The 19,977-nt window shown below is 43.8% G+C and overlaps 1 protein-coding gene across 1 annotated transcript in view; it reads right to left on the reverse strand.

The window, feature by feature from the left end:
* Window positions 1-1,469: 1,469 nt before the first annotated feature.
* Window positions 1,470-19,977, reverse strand: part of topbp1 (DNA topoisomerase II binding protein 1) — a 121,321-nt gene continuing 102,813 nt past the window's right edge. Inside the window, exons 25-28 of the mRNA XM_085989196.1 lie at window positions 14,185-14,325; window positions 12,577-12,669; window positions 10,810-10,971; window positions 1,470-1,923 (exon numbers count right to left, since the gene is read on the reverse strand). Of these exons, the coding sequence (XP_085845322.1) occupies window positions 1,810-1,923; window positions 10,810-10,971; window positions 12,577-12,669; window positions 14,185-14,325 (510 nt within the window). The 3' untranslated portion in view covers window positions 1,470-1,809. The remainder of the gene's footprint in view (window positions 1,924-10,809; window positions 10,972-12,576; window positions 12,670-14,184; window positions 14,326-19,977) is intronic.

Genomic DNA, 19,977 nt, shown 5'->3' on the forward strand with positions numbered 1-19,977 from the left:
ACACTGCCTTAAAATAGCTAATCAGTGCCTAGCTGTGTGCAAGGAAATGTTTAAACAAATGGTCCCCGAGTGAGTAAACGGATAAGGTCAATATACAAATGTTCTTGTGGTAAGAGTGATGAAATGGGGGAAAACAGCAGGACTATCTTTTGATATCTTAGTAGGTCCTCCCAACAAGAACCCTGATTATAGACGCTGAACATTGCAACCAAATCCTTAAAATACACTACAGAAAGAGAAAGCATGAGCCATCCTAGACCTGGAAAATGGGCGCAACAATGTTAAATTTAGATCTCGGTATGTCACAAGAAAAGGAGTGGGGGGAAAAAAAAGTGTTTTATCTTATAGCACCTACGCAAGATGCGCTGCTTGGAAGAGATGGAACCCACAGCAACGTTCCAATGGGAATGCGTGGTGGAAGACCTCAGGTTCCTACAGAATTGGTCAGCGAACTGCATTTCTCTTTATCTGAAACTCAAAAACAAACATTTATTGAAGGGCGAGCTGGGTGTGGTGTTCTCTATGCAGTAGTACATGATCAAGGTGGACAAGCATCTTTCATCAATAGGTGCATCACATGTGAAGCAACATCTGTGAGCTGAATTTTGATATCAGGTACATACATAGTTTATAGTGTCTCTTTATGGAGCTAGCATACAAGTTACCGAGAAGCCTCTCAGTAAGTTGTAACAGTGGTGACATAAATGTACAGTTTAATTATACATGTAAACGCTCCATACTGACTTCAGGGTAATACTTGTTTCGAGTTTGGTTTTTTGGAGCAACGAGTGGCATTTTAAAAGCCGCATGTTCAGTGCACTTTTGTTGTTGTGGGTGACTGGCTTGTGTTGCCACTCTCCAGGGTGGATGAGTGCAAAGTGGAGTTGAGGTTGAAGATCAGCCATGATCTTATTGAATGGCAGAGCAGGCTCGAGGGGCCAACTCCGGCTCCTATTTCTTATGCTCAGTGGAGATGCATCCACATCAAAGACTTGTTGAGCCACCTTCAGGAACTTCAAAACACCAGTTGTTAGCGAACGAGAATATATGTAAAGGCTTCAGTTTGCACAGGAAAAACTGAATTGCAAAATGCGGTCCCAAAATAGGAATAAAAATCATGGCATCCAATATAAGGAAGAGGAATTTAACTTATTCAATTCCCTTGAAATAGTAGCATAGTGATCACAAACAACGGCTGTTTTTCAGCTGTACGTTTTTTTTTTTTTTTGAGGCGTTGGCTTTTTGGGGCTGTGTCAGCTGTTTGCCAGCATTTCTGAGTTTTGTAGGTTGTGATATATGGGTATCCAGGAGGGAAAGGTCTTCTCCAGAAAGTGAAGAGCAGGAGAGAGAAAATCATGCTTGGTGGTGGCGCAAATGAACAGAAGGCACCACCTTCAGAAGAGGAGATAAAATGTACAACAATTAAGGGAAAATAGCTCCCGTAAAACTAGTTCAGTCTGAGACCAAGATTTTCTAGGCAAATATATTTATTTAAAATACAATCAAAAAAATGTAGTCAAATATTTATCTTCTACTTTTATGACAAACACAAGAGGCGGCCTTGGACAATATATTTAAAGAAGGGTCTTGTGTTTTATGTTTAATTGGCCAGCATTCACCTTATGGTGCTGGAATTAAGATGCCTGATATTACAAATCAGTTCGATGCTGTTTAGCACCTGAATCCCCCGTTGACACAGGTATTGCACTGACCATAGCGCCGAGGCGTGGTGGCAGGAAAACTCATCTCTCAGATGGTAATCTCTGGTGAAATTCATCAAAAAAAGGGAAATATAAACTTCGAGAAACCTCATTTTTTTCTACACTTTTTCGGATCAGAATGATCTCCAGATGATTTCCGTTTGCGAGTTCCCATTCCAGACTCGTCGGTAAGATAGTAATTCTCAATCGGAGGAGGATGCTCCTGAAAAAGGAAACAAAAAGTATAATAACTGGACAATTTAGACCGTGTCCCAACAAAACATTAATGATCCAAAAAAATCTCCCAATAGTTATAACTTCCATCCAGCTGGTGTGAAACTTTTCCGAGTTATCCAACCTGTGCAACTGGATTTCAAATAAAATGTCATTCTACAGTTATTAATATTCAAATTTTATATCTTTTATATATTTATTTACAACAGTGTTGTATGATTAAATCACCCAATAAAGCGTAAAAAGTTATGTTATTTACCTCTAATTAGCATAATGCCATCAGATATCAATAAAAATGAGGTCACAGAAGAAATTTAAATGATCCACAACGTTTTAACCGAGTGCTGCTTTACTGGGGCCTTCAGATAGCTATTTCCCTGGCAGTTTCTGTACAGTGCTATGAATAATCTATGTAAACCGACCTGCCAAGTGCAATTTATCTGGAACAACCATTTTGGTTTAAAAACACAACCATAAACATTCCTTCTTAGGCACTCCCTCGGAACCGAGGATGACTTGCTTCCATACTAAAAATGAGTTTGCAGGTGACTGATGAGTCCAATGCAGGGCCTACAGTCTCTGTCACAGGTGGGGCAGACGGTGGTTGAAGGGGCGGGTGGGTGGGTTGACGTGCGTTGCTTGCGCTTGGCTTCCGCTTGCTCCCGGCGAAGAGACTCGAGGTGTTCGGCGCCTTCCCGGATGCTTCTCCTCCACTTTGTGCAGTCTTGGGCCAGGGATTCCCAGGTGTTGGTGTGGATGTTACACTTTTTCAAGGAGGCTTTGAGGGTGTCCTTGAAGCGTTTCCTCTGCCCACCTGGGGTTCTCTTGCCATGTCGGAGCTCCGAGTAGAGCGCTTGTTTTGGGAGTCTCATATCGGGCATGTGGACGATGTGACCTGTCCATCGGAGCTGATCGAGCGTGGTCAAAGCTTTGATGCTGGGGATGTTGACCTGAGCGAGAACACTGACGTTGATGCGCCTATCCTGCCAATGGATTTGCAGGATCTTGCGGAGGCAGCGTTGGTGGTACCTCTCCAGTGCATTATCCCCAATATTGCTGCCAGCTGATTTTCCTCTCCTCTGGCAAAAACATCTAGCGGGGCGGTGGGGGCAGTGGATGGAGAGATTTTTTTTTAACACAGCGAGTTGTTGCGATCTGGAATGCACTGCCTGAAAGGCTGGGGGAAGCAGATTCAATAGTAACTTTCAAAAGGGAATTTGGATATATACTTGAAAAAGAGACATTTGCAGGGCTATGGGGAAAGAGCAGGAGAGTGGGACTAATTGGATAGCTGTTTCATAGAGCCAGCACAATCACGATGGGCCGAATGGTCGTCTTCTGTGCTGCATGATTCTATGAAGTGCTAGGCATGTGCAGCATATGTGAAGTGTGCTGCACCTATGATCAACAGGAAAATAGGCATTAGTTCTGGATTTATATATAAGAGACAGATGTGATCCAAATCACAGCCCCTCAATCCTTTGGTACACAAAATGGCCTGGAGTTTCCACTGGGGGTGCAATCGGGAAAATGCGCTGGACACGGCGCCGGTTTTGCCGAGATGAAATTACGCTGAGGTTTCCGTGCAAACTCATGAGCAAAAGCCCGAACATAAAATCCCCCATTAATCAGCACAGTAAAGCAGCGTTTGATTTGTGTCTGGAACAGGGCCAATGGGGCCTCAAGTAGCTGGAGTGGGTCCTATAAAAGGTTATGAAAAAAAATTCCTTCTGATTGAGCCTGAAGATCACAAGGCAAGACACTTCTCTCTCTCTCTCTCTCTCTGCAAACTTTTTTGCGGCCATGTGCCCTGCCATTATAGTTTTAAGAACAGTGAGTAATTTTAATCTGAGCAGTGTGCAAATTGATTTAAATTAATTTTCCAATGCAATTATTGCAGCGAGTAATCCCAGCAGTGTGCAAATTGATTTAACACTCTCAACATTGTTCAGCGAATAGTTTTAATCACTCTCCTGAGCAGTATGCAAAGCAGTCTGAAAGTGTTTGTAATGTTTCCCTCCCTGCCGGTGACAGACACGAAAGATAAGGATGCCCGCAAGACAGCTTTCAACTTTGTGGAGGAGGACCTTCTCAATGAGATCGAGGCACGGTGGGGGAGGCTGGTTGCCTCTTTAGGGTTCCAGTCCTCCCGAGCAGTTAGGTGTGGCTGGAGGGAGATGGCAGAGGCACTTAGTGGGCCGTCCATGGTCCCCAGGACAGCGGACCAGTGCCGCAAGAAGTTCAATGACCTGACAAGATCAGAGGTGGTGAGAAATTTATTTCCAATACTTTCTGCTATGCCCAATCTGTAAGACTCAGGTAAAGCAACCGGACCAGCAACCTATCAAAGAGGACAGATAGATGGGCAGCAGTAGCTCGTTGCAAATGCTCGTAACATTTTTAAATCTTTTCCTTTGTCTTTGCAGGTCAAGAATGTGCACAATGCCTGGTAGAGGGTGAAGAGTGGTGGGGTATTCCGAGCCTCGGGCCATCGACCCACACAAGCAGAAGGCAGTGGAGTTGGTGGGGAGCTGCACTATCGTGGACGTGGCAAGGACTGAGCTGGACTGGGAGAGTCCACCAACCCTTTGTACATTCAACGCTTCTGCATAGGACAGTGGCAAAGGTTTTCCACCCCCTTTTCCCACTGTATAAAACACTAGTTAGGTCACAGCTAGAGTATTGCATACAGTTCTGGTCACCTCACTACAGGAAAGATGCGATTGCACTAGCGAGGGTACAGAGGAGATTTACGAGGATGTTGCCAGGACTGGGGAATTTTAGCTATGAGGAAGGATTGGATAGGCTGGGGTTGTTTTCTCTTGAACAGAGGAGGCTGAGGGAGACTTAATTGAGGTGTATAAAATTATGAGAAACCCAAATAGAGTGGATAGGAAGGACCTATTTCCCTTAGCAGAGAGGTCAATAACCAGGGGGCATAGATTTAAAGTAATTGGTAGCAGGATTAGAGGGGATTTGAGGAGAAATGTTTTCACCCAGAGGGTGGTGGGGGTCTGGAACTCACTGAAAGGGTGGCAGAGGCAGAAACCCTCATTGCATTTAAAAAGTACTTGGATATGCACTTGAAGTGCCGTAACCTACAGGGCTACGGACCAAGAACGAGAAAGTGGGATTAGGCTGGAGAGCTCTTTCGGCTGGCACAAACACGATGGGCCAAATGGCCTCCTTCTGTGCCATAAATTTCTATGATTCTATCAAAGGCGACTGTACTGGAGGAGCTAGAGTGAGGCCACACGGTGGAGGAGGAGGAGGACGGGGCAAGTGTGTGGGAAAGTGAGGCAGAGCAGCTCCAACAGGAGATGGTGGGCGAGAGGGCCCAGGCTTCTGAAGGCAGCTCGTGCCCTACGATGAAGCCAGGGCTCCTCACCAATGCTCCTTTCTGGGAGTGAACCCTCAACCCCACCCTCAAGCAGAGACGGGGCCAGTCGACCCTCCTCAGTCTGGCACCAGCATGGACACACATGACCGTGCTCGGAGAATGATTCTGTGCTGCGATACATGTCAGGCGTCTGACTCCAGCAGCACTGTGCCAGTGGAAGAAGCATATCTGCCTCTCTGGCGAGACCGGCCAGAAGGCGAGCACGGAGCGATAGGACAGCAGAGCCTGGCTTGTCGGCTGCAGGCGTGAAGATGTGCCTGCTGCTGGAGCACCAGGCAGGGAGGAGGTCCCCGAGCTCCATCAAGGACAGCGTGGCGATAACCTTGCTAGCCTAGTGTTAGAATCTGCAGGGCAGATCTGTTGCAACATCGCAAGAGAGTTGCCAGAGTGTTTTTTTGGACAATTTTGAACATGTTTAGATATTTAAATAATTGTTCAAGTTTCATCTTGCATTTTTTGGTTTACATTTTTGAATAACTGTTGAACATTTTTGTACTATTCCCATGTTTAAATTTTTGAATAAATCTTCCTCACTCGATGTTAAATTGTTAAAGTTTTACTACTGTATTATCAAAAAAAATTCAGCGTTTGCTGTTACAAATGGAACAAGAAACATTTGGTTATATTTTGGAGCTGCGAAAAAAGTTTAAATTTCTATTCTATTTAACATTAACAGTTGGAAATTTTAATTATTGTAATAAATCTGTTGCTTTTGAAATAATCAGTGTCCAAGACTACTTCTGCTCTCAGCTTAGGGGAGGGTTATGGGGGGGTCTCATTGCTTTGACAGCCCGGCCCTGTCGAGCAATTGCCTCCTGCGCAGGTACTCAGCACCCCTCGGCTCTGGTTCCTGTGGCACTACCTTCATCTCGACCGGCTGCCCTCCCGGGATGTCCAGGCCAAGACCTTGTTCGCTGTGCAGGGAGCAGCAAACCCCCACAATCCTGGCCACTCTCTCTGGGGAATACTGAAGTACGCCCCCAGATCTGTCCAAACGCCTGATGCAGCTCTTCAGCACCCCAATGACTCTCTCCACAAGCTGTCTGGTGGAGACAAGTGCATCATTGTACCTGACCCTAGCCCTCGGTCTGTGCCATCCGAAATGGCGTCATAAACCATGGCAGCAGGGGGTATTGCTTTGTCTCCAACGAGCAAACCATCAGCTTAATCACCCTTCCCCAAGCATGTGGGCAATAACAAAATTCCTCATGGTGAAGGTGTCATGGCGTGAACCCGAGTGTGTAGCACTGACGGGCAACATACACTATCTGCACATGAAGGGAGTGCAATCACTGCCTGTTCATGAAACTCAGAGTGTGCACAGGGAACCTTAAGTGAGTCCCATCAATTGTCACAAGCACCCTGGGGAAGCCAGCTAGATGGTAGAAGAGAAGTGACCTCTGCCTTTGCTCCGCCAGTGATCTTTCAAATGGAATGCAGTCCGCGGCCCTGCGGACCAGGGAGTTAGTCACCTGCCGGATGCTGTCCCTCACTGCCCCTTGACTGATACGGCATCGTCCCCCGTAATCATTTTCTTCAAGTATTTGCCACAGGCCAGTAAGTAGCTTGAATTGATTGGTGGTCACTGCAGGAAGGCTAGAATCACATGACTATGGGTGCCTGTGTGCCCAAGAGAATGGGCGCAATGTGACGAACCTTCCCAAACAGGCGCAAACGGCCATTCTGACCTGGCGGCATAGCCAGTTTTGTGGGCGGGGACTGCTTCAGGTGAACTGACTTTTGAACTAGCGCAAAAGATCACAGCTACGCAAGTGCAAAGTAGTTATGGGTGTAACTCACTTACATTTTAAATTCTGCAAACTTTGGCGCTATTTCGGTCGATTCCGCCCAGATTGCGGTGATATCTGGGTGGAAAATGTATGGAAAGTCCAGGCCAATAATTTAAAAAAACAGGGAAATCCAGGTGCTGGTATCGGATAAACAGAAGTACAGGAAACTCTCGTTTAAACGCCACCTAAATATCCAGAATTCTCTATTAACCAGCAAAATTCTCACTCCGAAAACAACACCTCAATAACCGGCAATGTTGCCGAGTCCGAGTCTCCCGTGGTGGCCGAGTTAGTCAGTGGGGGTAGTTCTCCAAACTGCCACTACTCTGCTTCTTGGCGCTATCGGAAGTCCGAACACCTCAATAACAGGAGTCTGACTCTCCCGCGTTGCCGGCAGTCTCTTCTGATCTGCCATTTTACAGGGGTACTGTGTCTCTCCCACGCTGCTGGTAGTCATTGCATTGCATTACCCTCAACTGGCAGTACTGTACTTAATCAAGCATCTTCCACCATCCATTTAACACAACATTCTGTAGGTGAGTATCCAATTACTGTATACTGCACATTTCTTGATTTTTTAATTTTTCTTTGTTAAAAATAGCCTTGGTAGATAACCCTCTCCGTCATCCGGAATTTTTGATCAACCAGCAACACGCCGGCCCCGTCAGTGCCGGATACCAAAGAGTTTCCTGTACCAGATTTTCCCCAATTGAGAAATCCTCTATGATCTGAGACACATGAATACTGCTATCTTCTGAAGCATGAATATGTTAACTTTTTCTCTTCCAATCTCCCTCTCTCTCTACTTAGCTTTCTCCATGACAAATAAAATTCACCCACCATGTCTTCAGTAAAGTCCGAAACCCCGAGTTATTTAATAATGTATTTTATACTCTGTACAAGTGCCTCTAATAAGAACAATAACTTCGAAACTGCTCCCTGCAGCAGATGAGAGAGAGAATAAAGTTACACTTAATGATTTACCTCCTGAAAAGAACAGTTGCTTCCAGCCAAGGAACAGATAATTACAACAGCACATCGTGTGCTCGGGACAAGAGGGGGAGATAAAGCCCAGGCGTTCTGGAGAGAAGCACAAGATGTGGGATAGGCAGGGAGAGTTTTAACCGTGAACTGAAAGAGCCTACAGAACTGATGTTTGCCACTCACCACAAAGAGAAAAAGCCCTTTAGCTGACAGCCTGTGCTTTTCAACAACGAGACAGTCAAAACAAAGTCTGTTGCTTCAAAATTTTACAAGAGAGACCTCAAAAGAGTTTGCACCTGGGCTGATCATGTCAAATTATGTTCAATACTGATAAATATAATTTATTGGAAGTAAAAATAAGAGGCACATGTGGTGGAGTGTTAGTTGACTCATTGCCCAACATGTTTAAACAGTGTGACCCTGGCAATAAACAAAACACTATGATGTTGGCTTATATTGCTTAATCAATTGAGTTCAAACCCCTAGCTGTACAATGTCCTGATCAGGCCACAACAGAAACACTGCATACAGTTCCGGCCCCCGAGGTGGGCCATTCAGGCCCCAGAGCAATGAGGTTGGCTGATCCGCACTATTATAGGAGAGAGCTATGAGGAATGCTTTTATTAAAAGCGACATCCCAGAGGGGGACTTAATAGAGGTACACAAGATACTTGATGGGATAGATAAATTAAACCCATGACCAGAGCCACAGCACAAGAGTGCACGGGGTCAGGATCAATCTTCCCCCTAAGGTCCGTGGACACACATCAATTGGAAGGTCCCGCACAAGCCGCTCACAAGTTGTTGCTGCTGGAAGATACCGCGCATGCACGGCTGCACAGCGAATTTAAAGGGACCATGCACGAAAAAAAAGAGGGAACATTGGTCAGGATTATGAAGGACAACTTTAGAGGAGAAATCAGAAAGTTTTTCCTTATAAAGAGGGTGATCAACAGGTGGAATGGGTTGCTATGGAGAATAGTTGAAAGACTTGCATTTATATAGCCCCTGTCGTGACCTCAAAGTGCTTTTTAGACAATGGAGTACTTTTAAAGTGCAATCACTGTTGTAATATAGGACACTACTCCTTGCGGTAGCAAGTTCCACATTTATACCACTCTTTGGGTAAAGACGTTTCTCCTGAATTCCCTAGTGGATTTATTGGTGACTATCTTATATTTATGGCCTCTAGCTTTGTCGCAGTCTTCTTCAGTATTAACTATAAACCCAATTTGGTGTCGTCCGCAAATTTTAAAATTGTACTTCCGATCCCCTAGTCCAAATCGTTTACGTAAATGGTGAACAATAGTGGTCCCAGCACCGATCCTGTGGAACACCACTTCCCACCTTCTGCCAGTCTGAGAAACCATCTTTAACCCCTACTCTCTGTTTTCTGTTCTGTAGCCAGCTCGCTATCCATTCTGCGACTTGTCCCCTGACTCCACATGCTCTGACCGTAGTCATGAGTCTACCGTGCAATACCTTATCGAAGGCCTTTTGAAAATCCAAATATATTATACCTACTGCATGGCCCTTATCTAATCTTTCTGTTACTCCTTCAAAGAATTCAATAAGGTTGGCCAAGCACGACCTTCCCTTTTGAAATCCATGCTGACTGCTCTTTATTATAACATTCTATGATTCTATAACATGGAAGCTGACTGTTACAGCGTTTGTGAAAAAAGCCACTTCTAGATATCCCTGGCTCCGAGATGCATTTGAGTCGTTTCTGAACGAATCGTCATGTGGGTATACAAATTTTAAAACTTTGAAAAATAAGTCACAGAAAATTATTCTTGAAGCAACTTGAGAACAAACCGAAACTGATTGGAGAAAAACAAGTGAAACTTTCCTCTTGTTATGGAAGACAACAAATAGAAGTACTGTAACTATTAAAAAAAAACAATTAACTGCAATTGCTGAAAATCAGATATTAAAATAGAAATTTTAGAAAATAGACCGTAGATCAGTCAGAATCTGTAAAGATAATAGCAAAATACTGTGGATGCTGGAAATCTGAAATAACAACAGAAAATGCTAGAAATACTCAGCAGGCCAAGCAGCATCCGTGGAGAGAGAAAGAGAGTTAACGTTTCAGGTCGATGGCCCTTCATGATGAAGGGTCCCAGACCTGAAACGTTAACTCTGTTTCTCTCTCCACGGATGCTGCCTGGCCTGCTGAGTATTTCCAGCATTTTCTGTTGTTATTTCAGAATCTGTAAAGAGTAAAGTTTGGCTAAAGTTTTGGGTGTAGACCAAGTTTTGACAAAGGGTCTGCACTAATGTTCCCTGGAAGCTGCGCTTTGTTCTGAGCGGCCTGTTTCTTTTAGTGCGTGGTCCCTTTAAATTTCCACACATGCACGGTATTCACAATGTAAAAGCTGGTGAGTGGCCTGCGCGGGACCTTTCCCATTGGCTTAGAGGGAACATTGGTCCACGCTCAAAGCATTAACCAGTCTTGGATCTGAAGGTTGTCCTAACTGTTTTATGTGTCTGTTACGCATGAAAATATATATATATATATATATATATATAGGATTTTTCACTACAGCAACAGGTTAATGAGAAAAGTTACAAATATAGGCCCTTTTAGTGATTGCACATTTGAACCCTTCAAATAGATTAGTCTAAACTCCTATAAGAGCCTATGCCACAAATCATAACTTCGACATTTTTAGAAGGTTTAGAATGTGGGACAAACCTGTATGAGATAGTCTGCGATATATTCTGGTTTGAGGCACAGCACATTTTGTTCAACAGCCTCAGTCACATTCACTCTTGGGTCCTCTGGTTTTAGTTTACTGAAGTCAGCAAACAGATGAGAGGCGTCTTTGTATTCGAGTAGCAAATGACTGGGAAGTACCTGAAGTACGAACATAAGAACATAAGAATTAGGAGCAGGATTAGGCCATACGGCCCTTCGAGCCTGCTCCGCCATTCAATAAGACCATGGCTGATCTTCGACCTCATCTGCACTTTCCTGCCCGATCCCCATATCCCTTGATTCTCCGAGAGTCCAAAAATCCATCTATCTCAGCCTTGAATATACTCAAAGACTCAGCATCCACAGCCCTCTGGGGCAGAGAATTCCAAAGATTCACAACCCTCTGAGTGAAGAAATTCCTCCTCATCTCAGTCTTAATGGCCGACCCCTTATCCTGAGACTGTGACCCCTAGTTCTAGACTCTCCAGCCAGGGGAAACTACCTTTCAAAATCTACCCCGTCAATCCCCCTCAGAATCTTATATGTTTCAATGAGATCACCGCGCATTCTTCTAAACTCCACAGAGTATAGACCCAGTCTACTCAATCTAGCATGGTTACAGTATCAGTTATTAATACAGGTTATATTAAACACAAGTTGGCCCACACTAATTTTAGATGACTTACCGCATTCGTTAAATGACGTTTATAGTTATGTATTATGTATTCACTCCGTCACAGAGGTGGGGGGTGGGTGCCGAATGGTTTTGCAGGTGATTAGGAGCCCGGGGAGACAGCAGCCCAAAATTTATTTGTGATGTCCGGAGGAGCATTCCTGCTCCTCCTGGCCCCACAAAAGTAAGTTTTACAATTACCTTCCTAGGCAGTTTAAATAGCATCAGTGTGCTAAGTGATAGGACCCCAATTCATGAGGCTCTCACCCGAGTCAGGCAGGCGCTTCAGCCACCCAAGAAGACAACAGCGTTACAATAGCTGCAGGGTGAAAAATGAGTGCTAAATGTAGAGCTTGGATTTTAACTTCCGTTTCATCCGGTTTCCGCCAGACGGAGGAAGTCAAAATTCCCCCTAAAGCCAAGATACACAAAGTCTCCAAACTTTATTTTGTTTATTGCGACAGTGGAGAATGAGGTTTTGCTCGGAGTAAGATTTTGTCAGACATAAAAACGGCACAAGTGCAAAAGGTGGAAATGGTGCAGAACCCAGGAGATATCAGCAGGAAAGCCTACTGCAAGCATGTTGCATGGAAAGGTCAAAAAAGTTAGGAAGCTAAAATATTTATGGCTAAGTTCAGTGATTTCTTTGGGAATTATTTATTTTTTACATGTATTCTGTCATAAAATGTAACTTTGAGATGCTCAGTGGCTCGCATAGCAATATGGTCCCAGAACAACATTACACTAAAAATCTTTTGAGTGAGCTGATTTTTTTTGTACTTGCTGGTTGTGAATGGGAGCTATTTTATTGCTTGGTTTGTGCTTTTAGTTCCTTAATTCTTGTGCAAACTGGAGTAAATTCGCTCACATTTAGTCAAGGAGATATTTGACGTGTAACCATTAAGTGGTTATCTCAGCTAATCTAGATTTTTGGCCCTACGGATGCATGAGGATTTCAAATGCAACATTTATGAAATGTTCAACATCAGGGACATGTGTCGGATGCAAGCCTTTTAAATATACAGACAGATTATACACACACGCGATGCAAGACATTTGGAAACTATCGGAATCATTATCAAATAACTTGCCTTGGCGCCACCTGAAAGCAGAAGTCGCCTGAAACCTGCCTCCTTGGCATGGTCAAAATTTAAAATAACTTTCCAGCCATTAAATGCACCAATCTGCAGAGACAAAACAGATGTTAATTTAGTCAAATACTATGGACATTCTGAATTCCTTGTCCTTAAATTAAAAAAATAAAAGGTGTAGTATTTCTCCTTCTGCAAGTTCACTTGAACAAGTCATTGTTGCTCCAAAAGGTTACATGGAAAGGCTTTTTAATAATAGATGTAAATGACATTTATTGCCTTTGCAATGCATTGCTTCATTGAGATAAAAATAACATGATCTTTTGGGCTGATTGTATTTCCCGATTGTATTTTTTACACTGCACTAGCTGAATGCCCCTTCTTGAACTCTTGGAGTTGCAAACTCTTAACTATAATTTAATTGTGCAGACTCTATCTCTTTCGACATTACCAGATGTCACTAAGACCAAAAGTGCACGGTGCCAAAGTTCTCCTTTTGGGAGAGTAGCCTCCTCATATGGCAGACCAACGGATGAGTCTTCAGGGAAGAGTGGAGATTTAAGAACCATTGTTTGCAAGTTCAATACTGTATGGGAAAGTTAAAATCGTTCTGCCCGAGTCTTCCCAGGTTCACTCAATAGCTTTGGGTTCAGAAAAGAGAAGACATGCTTTTTTTTTTCCAAGTGGACTCCTGCAGTGTTCCTGCTAAGTAGTATTAGGAGATGCGGTGGGACAGTAGCAGATTATCATAAGAATTCATTAACATCCACCTGTCAACTGAGTTTCGCTCAGTTAGTATCAGCCTGGCCCGAGTCAGAAGCCCCACTCCATGATTTCAGCACATATTCTAGACTGACACTTCAGTGCAGTGCTAAGGGAGTACCGCATTGCATATGAAATGTTAAACTGAAGCTCTGTCCGCTGGTTCCAGTGGACATTAAAAATCCCATCGCACTATTCAAAAAGCAGGGAGTTCTCCTAGTATAATAAGCCAACATTCACCTCTCAACCAACACCACAAAAACAGATTAAATAGCCACTTATCTTATTTGCTGTTTGTAGCACCTTGCTGTGCACAAAATGGTTGCCGTGTTTGCTTACAAAACAGTGACTGTACTGCAAAAAGTGATTCATTGTATGTGAAGTGTTTTACCTTGAGGCATGGTGCTATATAGATGTAAGTTTGTTCTCTCTTTTAAAAGGTTAATTTCTTCTTGGACATGATCTGATGCTGTGCTTACATGTCTCCAAAATCACTTACAAGCTTTGCTGGAACTTTTCATCTTTGAAGAGTTGCTTTGACTTGGTGTTCATTGAAAAGGGCAATTCCATCGACTTCCTTGCCAAATCACGCAGAAAGCCCGAAATTCCTAACCCCACAAAGTAACACCATATAATGCCTAGGCTGGTCCATGTGTCTGGGAATCTAATGCCAACTCCTCCTGTAGCTGTCTATCTGCCTAGGCAATGTTGTCCACATTCCTGGTAATAGCCCACCAGATTTTCTTGCATTCAGTGCCCCCCAAATGATCCCGTATGCCCAGGCAAAGGACCACGCAAATCTACCTAGATTTCTGCAAAATTGAGCACAGTTCATCACGTCAGTACCTCGGCACTTGCATCCCTTTGTCTCATCACCCCCAGGTTTTTTCTCCATCTCATGGCTGCCACTGCAAGTTTCTTCTGTTGTACACTAATTCCAGGCAGCGCATCCAGGATGAAACTGCTGCCCCATTCATAGTTTTCCTCCTGAAAAAGAAAGGAATTATGAGTATGCACAGCACAGATTCTTCTTTTGAAGATCAGCACCGTAATATTGTGTGGTGCTCTAATTCCAATTTACCATCTGGCTCGTGTACATAGTCATCACGGTGAGGTTCGAGATTTCACTTAACTATAAATCAAAGTATGAAACGGTTTATTTTCCAACTCTTTGTCTTGGTCCAGGTACAAGTTTATTGAACTGCTTGTACTGGGATTTGTGTTTCAAATGTTACACTGTTTTTCTGTGGATTAATGGAGAATAGTTGCACACCTTGCTTTGTTATAAAGTGGAACCTGGCATCTCACTGCAATTATAAAATGGAAGATTAAATGTTCTGAATATTTACCTGTACTAAAAGTTTTGTCTGTGTGGATGTAGCCCTATAACACCAAGCACAATACTGTACCACTACTACAGTGACACTAACTAATACTGTGACACTAACTATAATATGGTAACTAACACTGCTATACTTAAACTAATTCTAATGCTGTGATACATCGTGAGACACTACCTAACATTATACTGGAATCAAAAGAGAAGGCAGAAAGATACAGGTGCATATAGGATATAATGCAAGCTTCCAGTTAATGTCACCAAAGTGCAATGAAAAGGAGGGGACCTTAGATGGAACCCTGGGTACACCGATTGTGACAATGCAGCTAGGGAGCAGAAACCATTGGAGTATAATGTGGGAAAATGTGAAGTTGTCCATTTTGGCAGGAAGAATAAAAAAGAAGCATATTATCTAAATGGCGAGAGATTGCAGAGCTCGGAGATGCAGAGGGATCTGGGTGTCCTAGTGCATGAATCACAAAAGGTTACTATGCAGGTACAGCAAGTAATTAGGAAAGCTAATAGAATGTTATCGTTTATTGCAAGGGGAATTGAATACAAAAGTAGGGAGGTTATGCTTCAGTTATACAGGGCATTGGTGAGACCACATTTGGAGTACTGTGTATAGTATTGGTCTCCTTATTTAAGGAAGGATGTAAATGCGTTGGAAGCAGTTCAGAGAAGGTTTACTAGACTAATACCTGGAATGGGCAGGTTGTCTTATGAGGAAAGGTTGGACAGGCTAGGCTTGTATCCGCTGGTGTTTAGAAGAATAAGTGGTGACTTGATTGAAACATATAAGAAACATAGAAGATAGGAGCAGGAGTAGGCCATTCGGCCCCTCGAGCCTGCTCTGCCATTCAATGAGATCATGGCTGATCATCCAAACTCAGTACCCTGTCCCTGCTTTCTCCCCATATCCCTGCCTTCTCCCCATATCCCTTGATCCTGAGGGGTCTGGACAGGGTGGATGTGGAGAGGATGTTTCCTCTTGTGGGAGAATCTAGAACTAGGGGTCACTGTTTAAAAATAAGGGGTCGCCCATTTAAGACAGAGATAAGGAGAAATTTTTTCTCAGAGGGTCGTGAGTCTTTGGAACTCTCTTCCTCAGAGGGCGGTGGAAGCAGAGTCTTTGAATATTTTTAAGGCAGAGGTAGATAGATTCTTGGTAAGCAAGGGGGTGAAAAGTTATTGGGGGTAGGCGGGAATGTGGAGTAATCAGATCAGCCATGATCTTATTGAATGGCGGGGCAGGCTCGAGGGGCCGAGTGGCCTACTCCTGCTGCTAATTTGTATGTTCGCAAGATATACAACACTGTTGTTGAGACAAGTGTGGTGGACTGCCAGAGTGATGTTGGTGGACGACAGGATGGCTAATAGTGTCAAAGGCAGCAGAGAGATCGAGAAGGATGAGAACGGACAACCAGTCAGTCACATTCACAAAGTTATTTGTGACTTTGAGCAGAGCAGTCTCTGGTCTGAATAAAAACCAGATTGCAGGGAGTCAAAGAGGTAGCGTGTGAGGCAACATGATACCCCAGTACTTTGAAGAGGAAGGGGAAGAGTTGAGGTAGGGCAATAAGAGTGAAGGGATTTAAAGTAGTTTTTTGGCCGAGGGCAATAGCTGTTTTGAAGGTGGTATGGATTTCCTGCCGAGCCGGGAGCAGCAGCAATGCGGTGAGTGGCGCTGAGAGGAGTAGCCAGTCCAGGCAGGGGCGAGTGAAACCTGGGGACCATACTGTGATAAAATGTGAAAGATTGTTCCCACTGGTGGGGAACAAGGGGACAGAGACTGAGGATTCTCGGTGCGCTCAGGGAGCCTCACAAGCTCCACTACATGGAGGAGATGCAGGAGCGCCGAGTCCGGCTGGCAGTGATCCATAGTTGTGCTGTGGAGTTGGGATGAGCACTCCTGTTCCTCCATGCTCCACAGAAAGGGAAGTAAAAAAAACTGTCCCGACCATTTCTTTAGCACCCTCCAGCAGTCCCTTTAAGGACCACTGTAGAACTGGGAAAACAAGATGGAGCTTCCGTGGCACATGCTCCACCGAGTTTTTACGCATTTTGCAGAAGGCTCCTAAAACAGGCACAGGACCCTTCTTTGCAGATTTAAATTGATCCAATGTTGATTTCTGGCGACCGCCAGGGATGCCTAAAAACAGTGAGGACTAATATGCCAGTAGGTGCAAGACCTCGCACCCAGAAATTATTATACATTACACCCATTTTACGCCTCAAAAAAAAACTAGGAGAAGCGGGTACCAATTTCTAAGCCAGTATATCCAAATAACTTTTGCTAAATGTGGCCCACGCCAAGACCCAGGATGTCATATCAGGCCCATCGTGTAAGCTGAGTTTGATAACCCCTGGTTTAGATGTTGAAATCATTGAAAATAAGTCACTTGATGCAAAGACTGAGGGCTGACAGGAGGGAGGAAATGGCAGCACGGAATGGATGTGGGAGCAGAGGGGGATTTTAAAAGGAGTGTTTGAGCAAAGGGCAAAGTATTTAAAAGTAAAGAAAGGGCTGGAAGTGTAGCCTAAAAAGCCAAGATGGGATTTGGAGATGATAGTCACGCCATCACATCAGCAGTTTGAATGGGTGATGCAGTGGAACAAGAAACTTGGGCGTGTTTGGGGATCACACTCAATGCCAAGTCTTTCCGAGGCTGAGCGTATCAACACACTCCTCTGCAATAAGGTCGTGAATAATAAGGGTCCTATTAGTGAAGGGCAATGCTAAGGGAGGAGGGTGGGTCAAATGGGATTTAATTGATGGGACAGAGCAAGATGAGGGAGACTTGAATAAACTTTGGAGAAAGGGTAGAAGGAAGAGAGGGGGGAAATGGAAAGGAAAGTGGTGAACCAGAGGAGTGAGGCAGGCAGAGAAACTGCTGGGAGAGGACAATATTATTGGTTGGTAGGGCAAGACCAGTGATGTACTTTGACAGACATGTTAAAGGATACCTAGGCTGAAACAAAGGGAAGCAGTGGGCCTGTCTCTGAGCAACAGGAGCCAGGGGCTATGCAGATGAATTCAGAAGTAGAGAACAGCAGGAAGGGCTAAAGTGAAGGTTCGGGGTAGGAGAAGTGGGGAAAGGACAAGGGGTGGCAGGAGCAGATGATTAGGAAGGTGAGGAAGCTAGGGTCCTGGCCAACAGCTGCTTTACGCATATAGTAGAGCAGGAATGAAAATAACCGAATTAGAACATATTCAAAAATAATGAAAATGAAAACAAGATCCCACAAAGTACTTCTGCTTACAAATTTTCCTAGTGTAACCCAGACTCTCATGATTCACACCTGGGGTTAAGCAGAGTGATCTTATCATTGATGTTTTTGGGTGTTATATGGCAGTTATTTAAAAAGTTTGAGACGGTCCTTGCAAACCTCGACATTACACTTGGTGGAAAAACAACGAAGACTCAGGCGGTGACCATCCATAGTTGGAAAGCGCCCCTTGACAGTATCAAAATCTCAATACTGTAAGAGAGATTGGGCACTGTTCTGAAAACAATAGCCAGCTCCTCCCATGAGGAAGGTTACTGAGGCACAGCACTGAACAGAGACAAATAAAGACTTTTAATAAGGAGAGGTCTGATGCAATGAGTTCTGTCTTTACCCAGCAATTCTTCCGCTGCCAAATGACATCAAAGTAAAATACATTATACAGCGTTGTTAACAAGGGACCTCTGTAAGCTTTACCTGACATTTTATTACTGTAAGAAATAAATGATTTTTTGGAACCAAGAAACCTTTTATTCTAAGACTAGTGAGAGATTGGGAGATTTGAAATTCAAAGGCAATCTAGGAGTAATTATAAGTCAGGCCCAAGAATAGAACATTCTCATGCCATATAAAAGAGGCTTTGTATACCAAGAGCTCACTGCTCACAATGAAACGACATCTTGCAGTATGACCTTTATGAGATTAAGGAACTTTAAGGGTGGGGACTGGATGGTGCAGTGAGTTAAGGCACTGTCCTTTCACTTCTTGAGCTTAGTTTTAATCCAGCCCAGCCAAGACTGATGCTGCCCTCTCTCCTTGCCAGCTATTATATGAAATGAGCCTGGTTACCTGAGTATGAGCTCACCACACAAAACTGGTTACAATTCAGCAAGTGATAACATTTGCATAAGTGTTCACAGTTCCGAGTAAAGGGAGCTTTATATTCCACTTAACTTTGCTAATCCTCATCTGGCGGTGTTTATTTCTGACATCGGATGCCCAAAATGTAGAAATTTTGTTCCATTCCTCAGCACCAAACAGAAAATGTTACAAGCAAACAAAATCAGCTGGAAAGGCAGCACGCTGTTTTGTGGAATTTAAGATTAAGATTCCAAGCAGTAAATAAGGTGGATTTTAATGATTCAATTTAGAAGGCTTGATACTAAGCACAGTATGTTTATGTCCTCCCACTGTGCTAGCAGGCCGCATGCCAATAGGGGCAGACTCGGGAGAACTAAAAAAGGTTGAAAGAATGGCTATCACAGAGTAAAACTAAACAACGTGCGGCAAGATTTTCCATTTTTGCATCTTGAACTTCAAGAACAGAGTATTTTCTGGGAATCATGCGCACATGCAAGAATCATTCATCTGACCCTTTCTAGAGCTTGGCCTTCACGTGGAGGTTTCTCCATGTAGGGTGCCAATCTACAAGGAAAATCTGGAGGAGGATGGAGAATGTTTCTGCTGCTAAGAGCTAACCAGTTTGTCTACCTGGATTTGTTTTGCTATATTCTTGGAAATCAGGCTGATAAAAAGGGAACACACAAAGGGTGCTGCAAACGTAAGACTGGAAACATCGGTCAAGAATCTGAGCCAGTACACTGGTGATGCGCTATCAATTACTCATAAAAGACTGAGAGTTAGAAGAGTAACTAAAGGCTTTTATTAACAACAGAATGGAGGTCTGCCTCGCGTGGTCGACCGGTCCATGATACTAAGGGCTGGGGAGCAGTCACCTTTATACTAGGACCTGTGGGAGGAGTCAGCCGAGGCATGTCCAGGCATGTACACAGTGGAATACAAACAGGACAAACAGGAATACAAACAGTGGTTTACCACAACTGGTAATTTATTCCGTGAATCCTGTACGCTTAAGCAGGTTTGAGGAGAATATGTTACGGCCATATGGAAACATGGTTCATAGGTCCGTGGTCACAGACCAGTGTCCTGGATATACTACCTGAATAACAGGCAGGGAGCAAGAAGCAGAATTTAAACCTTTTGCTTTCTTGGCTCGAGAGATCTTTCTCCCAAAATAAAAATAAAAAATCAATTCGATTTAACATGACTAT

This window comes from Somniosus microcephalus, chromosome 5 (genome assembly GCF_052327205.1).
Source record: "Somniosus microcephalus isolate GS21.2 chromosome 5, FLI_Smic_1.0, whole genome shotgun sequence".
Classification (NCBI taxonomy): Eukaryota; Metazoa; Chordata; class Chondrichthyes; order Squaliformes; family Somniosidae; genus Somniosus; species Somniosus microcephalus.